This window comes from Xylaria bambusicola (genome assembly GCF_022495145.1).
Source record: "Xylaria bambusicola strain CBS 139988 unplaced genomic scaffold F5B22scaffold_10, whole genome shotgun sequence".
In the NCBI taxonomy this organism is placed as follows: domain Eukaryota; kingdom Fungi; phylum Ascomycota; class Sordariomycetes; order Xylariales; family Xylariaceae; genus Xylaria; species Xylaria bambusicola.
This window is the reverse complement of record NW_025953563.1, coordinates 238,841-257,517: the sequence shown is the minus strand read 5'-3', so window position 1 is coordinate 257,517 and position 18,677 is coordinate 238,841. Positions and strand designations below refer to the sequence as shown.

At 48.1% G+C, this 18,677-nt stretch overlaps 7 protein-coding genes across 7 annotated transcripts; 1 reads left to right on the top strand and 6 right to left on the bottom strand.

Annotated features, from left to right (window-relative positions):
* Positions 1–680: 680 nt before the first annotated feature.
* On the bottom strand, positions 681–3,368 carry F5B22DRAFT_34085 (uncharacterized protein). The gene is made up of 6 exons (XM_047970888.1): positions 3,048–3,368; positions 2,612–2,977; positions 2,314–2,495; positions 2,060–2,218; positions 1,106–1,971; positions 681–1,044 (listed from the first exon to the last, which is right to left on the bottom strand). The coding sequence occupies exons 1-6, from the start codon at positions 3,265–3,267 to the stop codon at positions 1,020–1,022; spliced, it is 1,818 nt and encodes a 605-aa protein (XP_047833032.1). The 5' UTR covers positions 3,268–3,368; the 3' UTR covers positions 681–1,019.
* An 839-nt stretch (positions 3,369–4,207) lies between these two features.
* F5B22DRAFT_34264 (uncharacterized protein) lies at positions 4,208–5,727 on the bottom strand. The gene is made up of 4 exons (XM_047970902.1): positions 5,538–5,727; positions 5,175–5,425; positions 4,326–5,108; positions 4,208–4,220 (listed from the first exon to the last, which is right to left on the bottom strand). The coding sequence occupies exons 1-3, from the start codon at positions 5,550–5,552 to the stop codon at positions 4,829–4,831; spliced, it is 546 nt and encodes a 181-aa protein (XP_047833031.1). The 5' UTR covers positions 5,553–5,727; the 3' UTR covers positions 4,208–4,220; positions 4,326–4,828.
* Position 5,728: 1 nt separating this feature from the next.
* F5B22DRAFT_34054 (uncharacterized protein) lies at positions 5,729–7,691 on the bottom strand. Its single transcript, XM_047970885.1, has one exon. It carries the CDS (start codon positions 7,568–7,570, stop codon positions 6,233–6,235), a length of 1,338 nt encoding a protein of 445 aa, XP_047833030.1. The 5' UTR covers positions 7,571–7,691; the 3' UTR covers positions 5,729–6,232.
* On the bottom strand, positions 7,692–9,665 carry F5B22DRAFT_34148 (uncharacterized protein). Its single transcript, XM_047970895.1, has 4 exons — positions 9,224–9,665; positions 8,852–9,157; positions 8,141–8,767; positions 7,692–7,992 (listed from the first exon to the last, which is right to left on the bottom strand). Exons 1-4 carry the CDS (start codon positions 9,314–9,316, stop codon positions 7,813–7,815), a joined length of 1,206 nt encoding a protein of 401 aa, XP_047833029.1. The 5' UTR covers positions 9,317–9,665; the 3' UTR covers positions 7,692–7,812.
* F5B22DRAFT_597211 (uncharacterized protein) lies at positions 9,548–11,143 on the top strand. Its single transcript, XM_047974291.1, has one exon. It carries the CDS (start codon positions 9,978–9,980, stop codon positions 10,917–10,919), a length of 942 nt encoding a protein of 313 aa, XP_047833028.1. The 5' UTR covers positions 9,548–9,977; the 3' UTR covers positions 10,920–11,143.
* Positions 11,144–11,196: 53 nt separating this feature from the next.
* F5B22DRAFT_653440 (tannase and feruloyl esterase) lies at positions 11,197–12,907 on the bottom strand (the record flags this gene model as incomplete). Its single annotated transcript, XM_047979717.1, has 3 exons — positions 11,197–11,493; positions 11,571–12,347; positions 12,434–12,907. 3 exons carry the CDS (start codon positions 12,905–12,907, stop codon positions 11,197–11,199), a joined length of 1,548 nt encoding a protein of 515 aa, XP_047833027.1.
* Positions 12,908–15,357: 2,450 nt separating this feature from the next.
* F5B22DRAFT_34031 (Pyoverdine/dityrosine biosynthesis protein-domain-containing protein) lies at positions 15,358–18,564 on the bottom strand. The gene is made up of 7 exons (XM_047970881.1): positions 18,443–18,564; positions 17,943–18,379; positions 17,471–17,856; positions 16,661–17,414; positions 16,535–16,587; positions 16,045–16,467; positions 15,358–15,972 (listed from the first exon to the last, which is right to left on the bottom strand). Exons 2-7 carry the CDS (start codon positions 18,361–18,363, stop codon positions 15,601–15,603), a joined length of 2,409 nt encoding a protein of 802 aa, XP_047833026.1. The 5' UTR covers positions 18,364–18,379; positions 18,443–18,564; the 3' UTR covers positions 15,358–15,600.
* Between the last annotated feature and the right edge of the window lie 113 nt (positions 18,565–18,677).

Here is an 18,677-nt window from a genome sequence, read left to right as displayed (position 1 = left end):
TGGTCCAATGGCATCGCTTCGGCAGCAATATGTTGAGAGGGGGTTGAGGTTGAACCGACATCATACCCACACATGGTGTCTAGCCCCCAGAACACTAGGTAAGCCCGTTTCAGCAATAGTGAAGAGTCTAGAGGCCTGATAGACTATGTAGCATCCTACTGCAGACGCAATTTTGTCTAGCTTGTAACGGGGGGGCCTAACTCGACCCAATTTGTTAAACAGTATTGGGTTGGAGTCCCCTCCGAGGTTAAACCATAGAAAAGGAAGATGAAGAGGCGCGATTGTGGGATATGTGAGAGCTTTAATACCACGGTGTATGGAGAACTGGAATCCTTGATCATATAGTATAGAGCTGTCAGGGGCCGGCCTCTCGGTTGGCGAAACGGCGCCGCCGGTGTCCAGTATGTTATCCACCGATGTCCGATCTTAGACTCCTGCTGTCCTGTTGTTGTGGCATTGGCCACCCTTTTCCGCTGGCCTGGAGGAACCCTCTTCTGCTCCTATGCCCTACGTAACCTGCACCAAGCATAACGACAGCCTCGCAAATCCTAGGACCCTTAGTTGACATACTAACGACAAAGGCATTTCACTCCCTATGCACCATTACAATATTGTTGATCTATGGCCAGCTTCACACAAGAGATTGGTTCTTACCACGAGGGTAGGAGCGAAGCAGGAGGCTTAACGCGGCGTTCAAACATACTACAAAGTGAGCAGAGTCTATGGAATGTTGCCACTGTATAACTTTGTAGAATTTAGAAGCAGCAACCAATGATATTTCCATGTCCGAGTAACCGTGTAGTCTGTTCCCGCCCAACAGTCTGACTGTAGCCCAATTATTATACAGCCTCTATCGGGGAGTAATATATTACATACAGCCATCTGGTAATGCCAATCTTGGCCGACCTGGGCACAACTCGGACTGTCGAGTCTTGTGTATCGCTGTTTTACCCATTTTTCTACCCTCGTTAGCTCATTTAGCTGACATGATTCTATAAATCCCCCTCTAATGCTCCTCGTTACGGGATGAAGTAAGATCCGATCCTAATGTAACTTTAGTACAAAAATCATACCAGTGGTGATAAACTGCGTGTAGTGAACTTACCCTGTAATTACATAGCAGGCACAAAGTAATGTGCCCTCAAGATAGTTGGTCCTCCCGTTAGCCATTAGGACATTTACCATGATCGCGGCGCCAACCAGCGCTGCCGTCTCGAACACACCCAGGTACAATGTCATGTTCTTGTTCATAATCCAGCCGCCGATGACAGTCAATGGGCTGACGAACAGCGCGATCTGGATGGAAGAGCCAAAAGAAACTCCGATGGCCAAGTCCAACTTGCCTCGTGCTGCGACCCTGACTCCCGTTATGTACTCGGCTGCATTTCCAACGACGGACAGTATGATCAGACCAATGAAAGATTGCGTCAGTCCACTAGACTTGATCACAAACTCGATCGTGTCGACAAGCAGCTCTGCACAGATGGCCGTGAAGAAAGTCGAAGCAATAAGCATGGCTATAGCGGCCGAACGGTCGACTTTGGCATGCTGTTCCATCATGGTGACTTCACTATTTGGCTCGATAATCTGGAATGACGAGTACGGCCTGGCACCAGACACAGACCCGCCACCATCGCTGTATCTCTCCACAATGTCATTCGCTCGCGGCGGTCTGGTTGTGCCAAATGAGCTCTGGCTCAAACTCGGCGCATGTCGTGATTGGGGACGAGATCTTGAGGCACCAGCAGTCCCCTTCATCCAGCGCTGCACGTTATCGTGACCAAGCGGCTGAGAGTCGGACCTCGCGCGGCTCCCGTGGGAGGCGGGTTCCTCTGAATACTCCCAAATGCTCCCCTCAACGTTGTCTTGACGTCTTGATCTTGAGGGTGGTAGGCCAGAGCGCGCATCCGTAAATTTCACTATGTGAGACAACGGCTGTGGCCGTGACTCATCTTGCTGTTGTACATGGCGCTGTGGAGATGATTAGCTCCAGGTTAAACACTCCCACGTCCCGCGATTCAGTATCTTGTAGACGTTTATCGTGTGAGGCAATACTTACTTCCTCGTCTTTGAGTATTGTTGTTCGCCGTCGCGGCACAAGAAGGAAAACGAGGTAAACAAAGTATACAATAAGTAAGATTAGGGCAGAAGCTCTGCTTAGGGTTCGAACAGCATTGTCGCGTTGCTCTTTATCCTTAAATGTGAAATGAAAGGCCATCTAGACCAGACAGTAATGTTAGTCATGTTAATCGTGAGACCAGATAGCCGTATGCTAGCTATCGCACAAAATGCAGGTGTCGTATAACCGCTTACGGGAACAAGAATGGAAAATACCGACAAGGATAGCAGACACGCTAAAGCTTGGGCATTGTTCATGTCATATACAAGATCAGCCGGGTGAAACTCGGCAGCAATGATTGAAGTCCCTAAGATAAGTAGGAGATTGACTAGGACTGAGCCTACGAGCGCGCTTTTTACTACGCGTAGATGGTTATCTACTCTCGTGTTAGTATGTACCAGCGTAGAGAGTTCAAACCAAGTCTGAGGAGAGAATCTCATCAGGGGTTGGCGGGCGGGGTTGAAAGAGAGCGAAAACGGAGTCTATGCTTACGCCGCAAAGCCGCAAAAAACATTATGATTTCGACGAGATTGCCAAAGCTGATGTTCATCAGCGCGCCCACCGCATCACCGAGATCCGCGGCGATGCATTCTGTCGCGTACGCTAATAAATTGGACAACGGCACGATGGCGATAGCGTTGGTGGCGAAGACGACTGACCGCGGCGACTCAAAATAGTGGCTTGCGATCCCGAACGGTACAAATATCATAAGATAATTGATATACGATGAGAAAAACATGAAATGCAACGACTGCTTGAATGAGAGAGTGCCGGCGTCGTTCCGCCGCAGCGTGTGTGAGGGTTCATGTGCCTCATCTCGCCCAAGGCCACGAGACATGAGTCGTACACACGCTCGTCCTACATGGCATGTCATTAACAATATCAAGGATGTAGAAAACCGCCAAAAAGAGACGATTCGCTCACTTACTGATGAAGCTCAAAAAACTATTCCGGTAGCGTGTGGCGTCCCCTGCGGCCCTTCGCAGTCGTTGGGATTGAACAAGAGGATGGTAGTCGCGCTCATCAGCCAGGGTACGTTCAGTATTCTGCGTGGAGGCCGCGTCGTCATCAGTGTCACTCATATCAATCGCGAAATTGCTAGGCCGAGCAGCAGTGGCGGTAGTTCCGGTGTCCCAGTCCCGGTCCATGCGTGTACTGTAAGTCGGTTCCCTGAGGAGGATGGGAGGCCCCGAGCGAGTAGGTGGTCAAATGTAGATCTTGGTAGTTGCTCTGGCCAGCACACACCACCTTACCTCTCTACCAGCAAGGAAGAAAAGTAGGTAATGCAATGCTTGCTGAATCTGAGGCAGAGACAAGACCCTTGAGGTGGCCCCTGATTTTATTTTCCTTGTTATGCACTAAAGGCGCGATGCCAAGCGAGCGATCTCGTTTTGGTCCGTCGCCCCATAGAACTGGCAATAGTAGCCCCTTTAGTCGATATGCTTACACTTAGGTAGAGATATACGGAGTAGATAGGCCCAGAATAGGGCTTATCCAGTATACTTGTAACAACCAGGGCCCTCCTGTCATGCCAATTTAACATTGAGATAGATCCCCATGAATCCGATAACATCGCACCGTATGAGTAGCTGACCAGTACGCATACTTGAATATTCACACGTAATTCTGAAGCAACCTGTACATTTCGTCTGTTCTATGAAGGTGACAACTCCCAACGTACAATGCTGCTGTCGAGTCTTTTAGGCAGCAGTACCTACGCGGCAGTAATGTACCGAGCATAGATGCCTTGGTAGCATCGCCATCTTGTCCATCAGTGATCTGAACGTTGTCCGTTGTTCTTCTGCTAGAAGGAAACTTGTATTTGAATGTGCTATTTCTCTAGATACCTCCCAAGACCACCTGTTTGTTCTCGTGTGGATCATGTTCAGATTTTAGCTGCGACATGTATGCATTCGTGTATGCATGGATAACTGAAACTCAAGCTAGGGATGCTGAGTGTACTCGATGTCCAGAGCGCACATACATATCGCCTCCACGACGACAAATAATACGAATCACGAGAGTATGAGAGCGTGAAAATGGCAATGAGAAAGCTTACTATTGGGCTGGTATTTGATCTGCTCTGAGGCGGCCGGAATAGGTATGTCCAATTTCTTCAGGTGTCGCTAGGCTTGGCGATGATCTCCTACTGGGTAGGCCTGTTAGTACAGGAGATGCAGACGACTTCACTCGCTAATCCTCCTATGGGTCTGTAATGATTGCATCAAATCATAGCGCAGTTGTTATGGCGAAAATCCTGTCAGCGTCTCTCGAATCCTCATAATCGTTGACGTTTCTTGCCCACTTCAAACTAAAAGCGATGATAACACGTTGCCTCAGATTCATACTAAGTGACACAGTATAATATCGCTAGAGAGCTATAGTGACAAGTTTGCTTAGTTGGGTGTACGTGAATAATGAGGGGAGGGTTTATCACTTGGATCCAGAATTACCAACTCTTTAACAGGTTGCTAATTTATTTGGCATGCTTCTTTCTTCAAACTTGTTAATCTACCTTGATAATAATTAAATGATAGAACGTAGAAATCGCCCTTGTCATTCGCGTTAAGTTAACCCGAGCCCTCCGGTGCATGTAAATAAATTCTAGAAGATGATGGCGTCACGTCACGGAGAGCCGGAGACAGATTTTATGATAAGAAAGCGGGAATCGCCAGACCAAACGTCGACCCATTACCAGGAGGCCCGAAATCACCCCGGCATTCCAAATTGCCTAACTCCAGCGATTTCACCTGCGCCGCATGGGCCCGGGTGAAGTACTTGGTGCTCTGGTATTTTCCCGTCTACGGTCGGGACCCGGAGCGCGACCGTTTCAGTAAGACCAGGATACTGGGTCCGATGTCCTTTCACACTCACGTCTTCGGTATCAGCTGCGAATACTAGGCCAAATTGACCACCGGAGATGTATGCGCCAGCGGTGTCGTCATCGGGGAGCGTTATATAAGCCAACCCGGCAATAAACGCGACCCATCTGATGAAAAGTCAGATCAATGTCATGCAAAACACAATCAAGCCATCCATCTCTAGATCAACATACTGGTTTGCCGGCGCGTGATGCACGCCACCGTCAAAGTTTGGTGGGAGGACGGAGAAAGCCAGGCTGGATGCGTCGCCAAGTGCCACCTGAGCAGTGCCTGATATCCCAGGCTCGGTGGAGATGTCAAAGGGCTGGGCCATCTGCCAACACTCGATGATTGACGATCCGTCTCGGGCACTTATGGCGGTAACATTGAGATATAATGGGGCCACTTCCCGGAATAGCCACGGAAGGGCAAACAAAGACGCGGCCTGGCTTACACGCCGTGGTCAGTAATTACCAGAAGAGTAGAAGCTCAGCACGGTGTCAACGGCATCCGAAGCCTGCCTAAAGGGGGCTGAGAGAAGGACTCTAGGAACTAACGTGTAAGGCCTGCATGGTTTATCACGATGTTCAACTCTACGTGCCGTCAATCACGACGTGCTCGCCAAAATCAGTATGATATGCCAGGAAACAGATAGGAAAAATGAAAAAACAATCACGTCTCGAATTTGACCAATGATAGACGAACCAAAGGAGAACAGACAACCCCTCTCATCTGACAGCGAACCGCTTCGGTTAGCTGCACGCTGATTGTTGTTACGTCACTCTGCACACCGCTCTTCACCCGTCTCATTCGCACGCAAAATATACTCGATAATGACGATAAAGGCCGTACGGACAGCCTCGGGAGGGTCGGAAGATTGAAAATGTAGATTGTGTATTTCCGTGTTATTGCTGCAAGCACTCGGGATACCGATACAGCTACGTGCTACGGCTCCAGTTGGAATAAATATGTTTCTGCATATTGAGCCCCGATAGACCACTACAGGCGATCATGGATAAATCGCTTCCTCGTGAAAAGGTATCGTTCTACTCTTAACCGACGTCTACGAAACCCGTAAATTGTAAATGTTATATAGGGTTAACCGTACTCTAGCGATATGTCTGCTCTGAGTAGTATGGAACCGCTCTAGATCCTACCAAATCTACCGAATTTTATAGCCTGACCTGAGCGCATCAACACAGCAACTAGGTAGATTCGTGTGGTCTAAGACTGGATATTCCTCTATGGCAACCTAAACGCCCAGGTTCTTGAGCAAGTTTGTCTTGACCTCTTCAAGCCATTGCTTGACAAACGCCGCTTCGTAGAATGATTCATTATAGCATGCGCTGATGTGCAATCGCCCATTCCAACTCCAAGTATGGACCACGAGCTGTGGTGTGACCGCCTGTACGCCTAGCCAGACATTTTCTACGTTGACATCTCCATATTTCATGCTCACATAGTCATCCAGCACCCCGAGATTGCTCAGCCATGGCTCCGTTGTAGGCGTGGCTAGTAGGCTTGCCATTCGCTCAATGAGCGGAATGCGCACAAACATCATGTCCTTTTTTCCAGGTTCGAAGGTTTCCCTATACACAGAATGCAGATGTTTTGCTAGATAATTCCAGTTATCGGTTGCATCAACCGCGATGGGCAGAGCGGTTGCACGCAGCGCAGCTGCATGTAGTGGCCCATCAAAAGGCTTCGGGCAATGCTTTCGCAAGTCAAAGACTGCAATAGACCTGTACTTTGGTTCATCGGCTGCATCAGCTTGGCAATACCGAGCTGTTGTTGCAATGATTGATGCATGCAATGCAGCAGAAAGGCGGATACCACGAGCTCGACACGCCGCTCGTAATGTAGATGCGATGTTTGGTATCGACGTTTCGAGTCGCACTGTGTTTCCTGGCACTTTTCCACTGGCTACAGGCAAGCCAATGGATGAACCCCCTTTCATGCAATCTGACAAGATGGCATCGGCGCGCCTTGAATTCTCAGGCAAGACCGAGTGCGGAACACGCATGATCGCATCAAAGGAGGGCACCAAGTTGGCAGTTTCACTTCCCAGGTCACGGATGGTTGCGCCGATATGAGGCCTTGCCAACAGTGTCAAGAATTCATGAAGCAGCATGAACAAGCCGCGCCCGTCGCATCGCCAGTGTGAAGTACCGATGGCGAGTTCGCTGGACGCTGGCAACCAATGGCAACTCGCGCTATTTTTGAGATGCGGGAACTTAAGATGCTGGGAAAAGAGGTCATCAACGGACGCGGCGACGGTTTCAACGTAGAACGATGACGCCACCCAAGCTTTCAAACCATCACCAGTCGTGGTGGGCTGGTAGCACTTTTCGCCGTCGCGCAGGGCTGTTGCGATGCCCGGGTGGCAAAGTCTGAGATTGGCCCAAATAGAGCGAAGCCTTTGCTCTAAATGAACGTCGTTAGATGGAGATGAAACCTTAATTCGAACAGCTGCCATAACAAAGAGGTTCTCTTTGTTGGGAGACATGCCACTAGCAGCTATGGCTAAGAACGCTGATTCTTCAACCCCTAGGGGGCAACGCCACTCTGAGTCGTGCTGAGTCCAGGACATATTTCGATAATAAAAGATCTTATCTGAGTGATCAGGATATGGAATCAGGAGAGAAAGTTAATATTTAAGATCTGAGTAGTACCGAAACAAGCTGCTTATAGCTTTGGCAATATCTATGGCAAATAAGGCCGGCTTCATGCGTCCAGTATGCAAGTCTTGGCGGTATATCAAGACAGTCTCGGTGTCACTGAACTGAGACTATTCAGCCCTCGCTGATGAGATGCCTTGGTGAACCTCGGAGGTCAGGAAGACCTGTTCATCAACGACGAATGCCAATCATTGGCAAGTGACCCACCGGGAAGCAACGCGTGAACAGCGCCATATTCTTTGTGATAGAGCCGTAGATAGAAGCAAATAGAAGGGCACTCGATTCGAGCTCTAAGCTCGATCCACCATATACTACGACCGGCTTTTCGATACCACTACAATTGCTGAAGTCAGTAATCACTCTTTCAGGCAAAAGTTTCGGTAGTTCTGCATACTCCCGAGACACACATGTGCCTCTAATAAGCAATCATGGCCCCGGAGAGTAACTAGAACAGGAAGGAAACGACTCCAGTGGTTACATACGAGGTACAATAATAAAAGTGCGACAGGGTCCTTCTCCTTTAGTAATGATTGGAAGCAGCCCTTTACGCTGCGTGTAAATAGGTGAGTATGACCTGTTGAAACCTGGCTATCTGGAAGGCCGTATATATGAGAAACTGCATGGGAGGTTTCGAAGTACGGATTGTTATCTATCGTTGACGAGTCGTCAAGATGACATACATCGGCCAAAGCATTTGGTATATGAGCAATGCCTTTGTCAGGGAAAGGAGAATGCATATGAGCGTATGTCGGCGCCATCACACGAAACAAGCTGTCTACTCGCAGTGGATTAACTATACGCCACAGTGACATTTTGCCTTTGATCATACGCAGCCATTCCAGATCGGCCGGACTGGAGGGCTTCAGCGGCCATGATTCTTGTGCTGCACATGCATTAGGAGAGGAGAAGGACAACATCGCTAGAGCGGCGGCAGTGCCCCAGATGGGGTCTTTGTCTTTCGTTTCAATGGACTCTCTCAGTCTGCTGTGGAAGAGAACCGTGCTTCGAGAGCAGTGGTAGCACTCTTCCAGCGTAATGACCGACGATCCGTTTTGGTAGCGGTCATATGCAAGCGCCACAGCTAGAGAGGCATGCATCAGGAAAGGATGCTGCGGGTAGTGTATCAGTATTCCGGCGATGTCGGATACATTCAAGCCAGGCTTCAGCGTGAATATCACTCTGGTAAGACATACCGTAAATGCTAGCCTTAGGAGCTTGCGATTAACCTCTGCCATATTGGGGTCATCTGGAGTAACGAGGCTTCGCCCAAGATACCGTGTGACGAAATCTTGACATTTTGCGTCCAACTGGTAGAATGCCGATGCGTCAGATGTCCATACTGTACCAGCAAGAGAAGGCTGGAGTTCTGCTTCTCTGTGCACGACCACTGATCTGACCGCGTCATCGGCGACGGGCTGCAGATCTGGAACATCAGGCATGAAATTGCATACTAACCCAAATGAGATGCATCTCCTACATTGTGGTTTACCTTCATCGCACTATATGATTTGAAAACCATGTTCAGCTAGTCATCATGATGAGGAAGACCACAAGCATTCACTCACTTTGAGCTTCCTCAGCTTGCAATTTCGGCACCCAAATCTCGACCTTCGCGGGATCTTGCGACGTCGTTCCTCTCGCAGACTGACCGAGGCCATGCTTCATTTGTATCCTTCTATGTAGGCAACTCGAGTAGTTGAATTGACCCAGACTTGAAGGGACCTGAAACTGAAGAATCGCCTCTGGGTTTACTGTCCGACATGGTCTCGGCAACGGTCCTGATTAGTAGCTTGCCAACTCCCTGGCGAATCCCTTTCCCATGCGGCGCGCACACCCGCGATCTCTGTTTTCATGCGCTAACCACCTTTCGGCCATTGAAGCCTCACACTTGCCATGAAGAAGTGGGGTGTAATCCTGAGCTAGACGGGCATAACCCATACTCTAACCCATAATTACACTGACCGATTGCACTAACTGCTCCTCGGATGTGCAAGATCCTGATTGGCTTGTCTTCCAACCTGCCTAAGAGCCTCTATATACATAGTAGATAGGTAGATGGACACGCTTGATGCATCTCGTGACGAACGAACGGCGAAATCAACTTGACTTTGTGGGAACTGCTCAAGCCATGTACTCTCGCAGTCATTACCAAATGAGTGGGCAGGTGAATATGTATTTAAGGTAAGCTAATTCTCCTGGAATGTGCAGCAAGCCTCCTCCAGTCTCTCGTTCCTTCACCAGAATACCTTCATATCCTACATCTCAATTTCTTCCTAAACTAAGTCAACTTCAAAATAAATCAACTACCACACGAGGACCATGAGAGTCTTTGTCACCGGTGCCAGCGGCACCATCGGGAAGGCAGTCGTAAAAGAGTTGCTATCTCATGGTCATCAGGTTCTCGGGCTCGCCCGTAGCGACGCCGCCGCCAAGCAGCTCAAGGACCTCGGCGCAGAGGTTCAACACGGGACTCTAACTGATCTGGATATCCTTAAGAAAGCCGCGTCCGAATGTGATGGCGTCGCGCACCTCGCTTTCGTTCATAATATGCAAGACTACATTGGAAGCTGCGCTGTTGATCGAGCCGCTATCGCAGCTATAGGCTCTGCGTTGGAATCGGCAGGCGGAAACCGGGCTTTTGTGATCAGCTCCGGAACCTCGCTTGTTGCTAATGGCCAGCTCGCAACAGAGGATCGAGGGTTTGACGAGAGCGACCCATTTCGTTCAATCCGTGGCCCTGCTGAGTCGACCGCATTGGCATTTGCAGAAAAGGGGGTGCGTGTCTCAATAATGCGGCTCCCAAGCGTGTATGGCGAAGGCGGACTTGGCTTTGTAGCGCTTATGCTCGCGGTCGCGAAGTCTAAGGGAACGATTGCATACTTGGGTGCTGGAGAGAATCGCTGGCCTGCCGCACACACTCTCGATGTCGCGCGGGCCTATCGACTTGCACTGGAGATTGGTAGAACGGGATCCGTGTTTCATCTGGTAGCTGATGAGGGAGTACGAACTAAGGACATCGCCGAAGTTCTTGCGAGAAAACTCGACGTCCCTGTTGTTTCCATATCCCAAGAAGAGGCATTGGGCACTCTTGGGCTGATGGCGGCTGCGATGGAAATAGACAACCCATCCTCGAGTGCGAAAACGAGAGAAGATCTTGGGTGGGCTGCAGTACAACCGTCGCTACTTGATTTTCTGGAATCGGGGGCCTTCTTAGAGCAGCAGGAAACTCTTCCATCTTGGTCTCAACGCCAAAACGAATAAGTTTTCAAGTGCCCCCTGTTGGACTCTACGCAGTGAATTGTGGACAGATAACTTAGAGCTACAACCTCAGCAGGTGCTCATACGGGGAACAATCGCAAGTTAAAGATGTATGGTGATAACCCCTTCGCACAAACTATTTCCAAAGGCATGGCAGAAATACATGACCTGGAGCTAGATAATATATCGCGCGGAAGTAGTACACATATTATCAAACAAAGCTACACGGAATGCTCGTAAATCGTCCATCCATCCTGAGCGTTCTAACAGTGCTCTTCCCCTAATCACATCTTTGACTCGTGTCATTCGTTCTTAGAGCATACCTGCGCAAGACACGATCGTGTACCTTTCCCTCCAAGTCAGTTATTTTGACAGAGGTTTGCGTAGGTGCAGTCCCATTCTCAACCCACGCGCGAAGTTGTGAGAACAGCTGGTTTGGTTGTCCACTCCGTCCGCCGCTGCAGTGACCCAGCCCTGGAATCTCAAAGTGCCGATAAAAGTCATCGATTTCTGGTATAGCCGAAGCAACCTGCTGGTAATAGTGCTCCGTGCCCTTCGAAGGTATAGTTTGGTCGTACTACCGTGGCACGAAAGATTTAGTAAGATAGCTAACTGCTACCACCAGCCTCAATTAAGGGGTTGAACATGACTTACTAATCCGTGGAAGCTCACTAACTTGCCACCAGCGCTTCGAAACTCCGAGAGATCAGGGTCTTCTGTCCCTATGAAGGATCGGTACTCTTGCTGACCGCGGTGTATCAAAATGTCGAATTGGGCATGGGTAATATTGAACAAGCTGAGATTTGGATCCTTGGCTACGAAAAGCCGAAACCATGGGTTACTCAGAAAATGTGGGATACCAACGCAAGCTCTTGGGGTGCAATTGGTTCTCGCAATTCCAATTCTCTGATTCGGGGGTTGGCCGTTGCCAGTGATATCAGCCCCGGGATTGTAGCCGTACCACAATTGCTTCCCGCTCGCTGTGCGTGGGCCACTCCAAGTTGCATTGATGACAGCCGCCGCAGTGCTGCTGATTGAAATTGTCTCGCCAGTCTCGGTACAGTTGATAGTTGTCCCAACAAGACTGAAAGGGTCAAATGTGGTTAAGCAAGTGTCGAATTCCGTTATGACACCGTCGGCGATGCCATCAAGTCCGTCACAAGCAGAGACAGCAGCAGCATTGATTGAGTCAAGCTCGCAGTTATATGGATAGCTACGCAAAAGGTTCATGATCTGCTCTGGCCACTGTATAGAGGACAAGAGGTCGTTCCAATGGATCGCTGGAGCACCAGCCGCGATTCCGTCGTACAGCGTGGGATAGCGTTGTGCCAGCATCATGCCTTGGCGGCCACCTTGTGAACAACCGTTCCAGTAAGAATAGTCAGGGCCTTTACCGTAAAAGCTCTTGACAAGCGATTTCCCAATGAGTCCCTAAGGGTTGATCATCAGTGATGCCAAAGTAGAAATAGTATTTTTCATCGAGTACACGCGAGACCAGGTCCTTGGATTAGACTTACCCCATCAGCCAATGATACAGATCCAATATTCTGAACATTATATAAGTCAACGTTGCCTGGACTAAGCAATGCCCATGGAGACGGGTCTTGAGTATTCCCTACTCCTGCATCGGTCGTTATGGTGGCGTACCCATCCGCTATAGCCCCTTCCATATTAGCATATGAGGCAGCATAACGACCGGCTATATAACCACCGCCCCCAACAGCCTGGAATCGGCTATTCCAGTTTGTTGCCGGTAACCAAGCTTCCGCGTGAACTGTGTCGTTCTGTCCAGGGTGAGTGTACGACACTGTGACATTGCAGAATGTGGCATTCAACAATTCCACAGACGGTTGAGTGAATAGAAACACCTCCGAGACGGAAGCGCTGTAGTTGTTTACTAGAGTGGCATCGATGTGAAGAACCTCTAGACCAGTGATACCGGAAAGGTCAAACGTAGCGGGGACGCAAGGGCTAGAAAGTAGAAGAGACATCATGCCCAATATCAAATGGTGAGTTCACTGGTCTAACAGACAATCCGATTCACAAACTGGATATGACGCTTCTCTTTTATAAGTCGCTTCACTGTAGCCACCACGGCTTCGGCCTGGAGAGAAGCGAGCTCCGTGTGCATTCCGGCGGGTCATGATTCACCGCGGTCCTCCAATCCCGCAGGGAACACGGCCACCGGAGACAAGAGCGTGATCATTGATTACGTGAGTTGGAAGGCAATTCTAAAATCCTCGTCGGTAATACTGCCGACCCGGTCTTACAATTCGTCATTGTCTATACATGCGACGGAAATAGGAGACATGGGTCTACAACAATTCAGACATCATTGAGCTGTTCCTATAGACAATAATTAACATAAATGGTGAACTTATAGGGTAAGCTGCATATGAAATTAACTGCTTGAGTTAAGCATGCTCCCTGATAAACCTGATTTTCTGGTTTTAAATAGCTAAGAGGTAATTCTGGTAACAGTGGAAACATGCCCCGGAGCTGCGGTATGCCTATGTAGAGTACAATATAGTATAGCTTCAGAAGCTAATTTCTAGCCTCAATGGAGCGTCATGTTATGATTCCATATCTACTCCGATTAGGGCTTCCCTATTTTACGTGTTTATTATTGTACTTCTTCTCTTTAGCTTCGTATGTTTCTTATGAACCACCCGCACTTACGCTGGTAGAATCTTGTAAGGAAAACCCGTTGGCAACCTAAACGGGTAATTACCAGTGAAGCCATTAGCCATTAGCGATGGAAGACGTATAGGAAGTAGTTTCGCGGACGTATTCGCTGCTGTTTTTAAGTTTCGTATTCGCTTGCGTATTCGTTTGCGTATCATTTCCGACTTTAATGATGTTCTTATCCCGCAACGCCTTATGCCCTGTGTTACTTGTAATACATGAACGGCGCGTAAAGCTTATAATTGTATTCCCAAGATTCGGAATATAGCTTATTGTCAACTGTGCCAATGCTGGAACTCTTTTGGGACTCCTATTTCTATTGGTGTTACTGTGCGTATTAAATCCTTTATACCAATTGTATAGCTGTTGTCAGAGGCAAAGAAGCACTAGGGCAGGAGTTACCCCGAATGAGTGGAGAAAGTTCAGATAGCCAAGTATATTATATATGAGAAGACGAAGGCCCCCCCTTCTAGTATAGGAGAAGGCAGGAATAAGTATTATTGAGCCCCTACCCCTATGTTCGACCTACCTACTACCTAGGTGCTATCTACTTACGACCCAGCTTCACGCCGAGGACACCCACCTCTGACAGCCGTCTACTTTTCGTACTAACACTAGGTGCCAAGAAATATATTGGGAGGAGGGAGATTGTACCGGGCCCGTCCGCATCACCTTTGCTGACTACGTAGGTAGGCAATTCATGTTCCCATATCTGTAGAGAGATACGCGAGTGAATTTTTGAGCTCCCTGAGATCGGTATTTTCCTTGAAGATAGATACCTCTGATCCTAGGTAGCTTCTGGGCTCCTTAAGCTTTCTCGGGGGCTATTTGTATAAGTCCACGGAATGTACTATGGGGTTTTCAATTCACTTAAGGTAGCTTGTTCAAAAGCTATAGTGCATCGGAATAAGGATTGAAAGAGCCCTAAGCGCTTTGCTATATTCAATCACAAGGGTCTACTTAGCCTACAATCTTCAAAATATACAATTGAATCTCTTAAATAGGAAAATGTTTTCCAACGAACCAAGCTGTAGAGATCAAAGCGGTGGGACTGGATTTACAGCCGATGCTATGCTATTGAGCTCACCGTGCTACATCTTAGCCTTTATACCATTGGATTATCGAATAAAAATAACGAAATATTAAGAATCTTCGCCATATTCAAGTTATAGACTCATATCATATTGTCAAGTACTTGTGCCGGAAGATGCGTACTATCCGGACCCTACGGTACGTCGTTGTTGCGATAGTCCTCGTATGGAACAGAGTTCATAAAGGTGCGCTTTCCGCGAGACACGTATGCCATCTTGCCCAGCGCCAAAAGCTATAATTAAAATATCTAGAGAATTATACCCTTGAAAAGCCTGGCGGGAGGAAAGGTCAATACAGCCCGTAGCATTTGCTCAAACAGCAGATCCTAAAGCCGGAGTATGACTGCTTTTACTGTTTCTCAAGCGAAATGATAATCACAGAACTCCAATGCTAGAGCTTTAAACAAATATCTTGTGGCTGTTGAGTATTATCCCATAGATGGAAGTATCTGATTTCAGGCTTCGTTGAGAAGATGAATATTGAGAAGAGCTTCTAAATCAGGTACGGTCTGGGGGTGGAAGCTTTGGAAACTTATCTGTTGGGCATTTTCAAGTGCCTGACAACATTTTTATAGGCATATAGTAATATTATAATTTCTTGAGAAATAATGTCAACAAAACGGCGTGACACTCGCAAGAAATGATTTAAGTTCAATCAAGAGCATGTAAATCTTGGTTTTATAGCTGAAGCACAGCTCGATCACGAACCCTAGTCTGTATCAATCTATATCTACCCAAAAATGTAACTTTTAATGCGCCAAGATATAAGGTGAGAAGAAAAGTGAACAGCGTATATGTTTCACCCCTGCAACACGCCAAAAAAGCCTAGCAACCACCATTGACAGGACCTTCTCGTTCTCTGGGCTCCTCATCTCCGTTTGGCATCCCGATCTTTTCGGACTATGTGCTTATCGGCGCTCCACGGCGGCGACCGTAGTCTTGGGAAATACTGCAAGGACCTGGGAGCAGCTGTCGGTGCACTCGATCTGCTGCTGCACCAACTTAGACGTACTGTTGTTAGCCCAGAACTCTTCTTCGGTATGACTGTCGCCGCCTGAGAACATGAAATTGTCAGAGAGTAGTGAGTGAATATGGCCAAGGCCTAGATGGGGCTCCCCCAACTCATCAACGAAAGATGGTTCTAGGCTCCAGACATTAACCTTGGCAGTCTCCGCCAGGTTTTGCACGATATTAATGCTCGGCATCGTGTCGACTGGTCCCAGTATGCAGTGCAAGCTGTAGAGAACAGGAACGACGATGTTCATGATGATACCGGCACCCTAATTTGCTAAGGTTAGCTAAGAATTCTAGCAACTTGTTTTAGTTTCTCATTGGCATGATAATATACGCACATGGCTCACTGGGAATGGGGAGTATATCTTATCTCCTTCTTTCCAATCCGAGGTCCATGGAAGCAAGTTGCCATCGGCCTGGGCACTTGACAACAAACGCACTGCATCAATGGCACTTATCAAACCGTGAGACCACGGGATTGGCTTGAGATTTCCCGTGGGATCAGACGTGAGGATATAGCAGAATGGGTCATCAATGACTTCATCAAAAGTCTTAGTGAGCGGATAAGGTTTAACGGCCGAGTCATCCAGGAGATGATCGAGAAGAGGAAGCTGCAGAACCGTCATGGAGCGTGATTGCAAGACCTCGCCTGCGACTGGGAATGGAGGCACGTCGCCTGCGGTGACTAATATATCGCACTTCGTTGCCTCAAGCACAGCCAGCGTATCTTCCGTGCTGTCCTCAGGCGAGATGAACAACACCTGCCAAAAAGACATGTTAGAGTGTTACCGACTTTCAGAGAGCGCTGTAAACGAATTGGCAACTTACAGCGTACCCAACCTTCATACACGCATATGTTAGTAGAACTTGCCGTAGATCATCTGCAAATGTTAAAGCGTTAGCGTCGCACGATCTTAGTCTTTAATAATCGGATGTAGGCATATTGCAACTTACGCGGTCCAATATAGCTGATAGGCTGGATTGAGTTAGATCTACCAGCCTTTCTCCGAAGCCACCAACAAAGCTTGTTAATGGCCTGAGCGAAGACACGGGCGGAGATTTCTCTGAAGCTGGGTGAATTTTCGGCGGATCTCGCTAACGAGAATACTGTGCGTAATGGCTCCTCCGCAGCCAGATCATCTACAATCTGAGGTAAGAGCCTTCGCCCGTATAGCGTCGAGGAAGTTTCATCGGCTGCCCCTGACAAGGAAACGTTGCTAATCTTCCGTTCCACAATGCTTCCAGGGATGCTTGGGGCTGTATTTGGGGAAGACTGCCCTTCTGATGTTGCAGCTTCGTCGGTTTCGGCGGATGAGGAAAGGGAGTCGCTAATTTGCGAAGAGATACCGCAAGGGGTTGCGGTTGGATGAATCGCTTTGCTCATATATTCACTAGCGGTGAGAGGTTTAGCTATTTTCACCAACTCAAATGCACCTCCGCTGTTGTTCTTGTCTAGCTTCTCTATAAAGTGGCTAGGTAGGCCGTCAACTTGTACTAGTTCTAGTCTGGGGTTTTTAATAAATTCGCCCATGGGGGCGCTGACCCACTCGCCATCAGCAAGTTGCGCCACGCTGCAGTGCCATGGAGTTGTGAACCCAGTCTTGGTGTTCAGCAAGGATATTGAAATCTTCGCAACTGCGCCAATGGATTCATGAATAGAAAGTCGTAAATGATTAGGATACGCGTCCTTAACAGCCCCAGCGAACGCCTATCAACGGTTAGAGAATTCAAAATCAACTAGATTTGCGTATCATATCAGCTTACATAGCCTCTTATTAGCATTTGCTTGGCAATATATTTGCAATCTCTCGTGTATGCATGACCGCTTCGCTTGGCTCCTCGAGGAAAGATATGCTTCAAATCTGACTCCAAGAATCTCTTATATCCGAGGTAGGTTAGTTTTGTATCAGGGTTTGTTGCAATTTCACGGTCAATGTCAATATCGTCGTTGCCGTATTTGTTTAGAAGATAACGGCGGAAATTCGCACAGTTGGCGACATAGATGATTTCTCTCATCTCCTCTCGCAGGCCGAAGTTAAGCAGGTCCTTCTCCGTCGAGAAGCCTATGCAATCAAACTTCTTTTCTGCAGCCATTACACGCAAGGCCTCTCCATAGAGCCATGTATCCTGGTCAGAGATGCTTAACAGGTCTAACAACATCAGCAACGAGGATCTAGTTAGTCTTGGTAGTTCATATTGAACAGACAGGTGAGCAAGATGAAGATCATGTACATACCACTATACACAATGCCATCGGAGACGATTGTGATTCGAGCACCTGGGGGATAGATGGCTTGAATACGTTTACAGATAGTATTCAATCGTTCGAGTGATAATTCTTCGGCCTTATCCGGAAGCTTTCCCAGTACTTTGTATATCTTGTTTGCGGATTTGAATGGGAACGCGGGCAGACATGCCTCAACTCTTTTCTCCTCAGCAACGAATCGACTAACAACCGGAAGGAAGTTATCGCAACCGCGCTCGAAGCCAGACTCTGAGTGGTCAATTTTATTGAGGGCATAGTCGAAAATGATTTTCAAAATTGACCGGGAGAGGTCGATGATCTCCTGTTCAGTTCTCGCAGCATTACGAGAAAGCCTATCACCCTTGGTGGTGGCGCCACCCATGACGCCACCATCGACTCGTGCTGGCGCCATAGCTCAGACAAAGTTCCTATTTTCATATGGATTCTAAGCTCCACTGGATACAAGAAGAGGAGCCCAATTGTGTACTTACTGGTAATCAAAATTTGGTAAAGCACTGGCGGAGCTGAGAACAAGAGAAATATTGTTCTCGATTTAGGGAAGATACTTGCTGCTACCACAATGAGGATCGTTGGGGCGGACTTGATTTATACTCTCTGGAGAAGGGCCCGAGTCGACCCTTTTTTCTAATTGTTGCTTATGCATACCCAGAAATGCCTCTCCATCATTTGCCTCTGACAAATTCCGGCTCGTATACCCTGAACTCT

Bases quoted from the DNA above. Each gene is read 5' to 3' on its own strand.
- F5B22DRAFT_34085 (XM_047970888.1), bottom strand. From the start codon at position 3,267: ATGGACCGGGACTGGGACACCGGAACTACCGCCACTGCTGCTCGGCCT. The intron at 2,978-3,047 runs GTAAGTGAGCGA...CATGCCATGTAG, and splicing joins TAGTTTTTTGAGCTTCATCA to GACGAGCGTGTGTACGACTC. The intron at 2,496-2,611 runs GTAAGCATAGAC...ACACGAGAGTAG, and splicing joins GTTTTTTGCGGCTTTGCGGC to ATAACCATCTACGCGTAGTA.
- F5B22DRAFT_34264 (XM_047970902.1), bottom strand. The intron at 5,109-5,174 runs GTATGTTGATCT...ACTTTTCATCAG, and splicing joins CATCACGCGCCGGCAAACCA to ATGGGTCGCGTTTATTGCCG.
- F5B22DRAFT_34054 (XM_047970885.1), bottom strand. From the start codon at position 7,570: ATGTCCTGGACTCAGCACGACTCAGAGTGGCGTTGCCCCCTAGGGGTT.
- F5B22DRAFT_34148 (XM_047970895.1), bottom strand. From the start codon at position 9,316: ATGGCCTCGGTCAGTCTGCGAGAGGAACGACGTCGCAAGATCCCGCGA. The intron at 9,158-9,223 runs GTGAGTGAATGC...CAAATCATATAG, and splicing joins GCAAGCTGAGGAAGCTCAAA to TGCGATGAAGGTAAACCACA. The intron at 7,993-8,140 runs GTATGTAACCAC...CAGCAATTGTAG, and splicing joins CACTTTTATTATTGTACCTC to TGGTATCGAAAAGCCGGTCG.
- F5B22DRAFT_597211 (XM_047974291.1), top strand. From the start codon at position 9,978: ATGAGAGTCTTTGTCACCGGTGCCAGCGGCACCATCGGGAAGGCAGTC.
- F5B22DRAFT_34031 (XM_047970881.1), bottom strand. From the start codon at position 18,363: ATGGCGCCAGCACGAGTCGATGGTGGCGTCATGGGTGGCGCCACCACC. The intron at 17,415-17,470 runs GTAAGCTGATAT...AACCGTTGATAG, and splicing joins AAATGCTAATAAGAGGCTAT to GCGTTCGCTGGGGCTGTTAA. The intron at 16,588-16,660 runs GTAAGTTGCAAT...TAACATTTGCAG, and splicing joins TATCAGCTATATTGGACCGC to ATGATCTACGGCAAGTTCTA.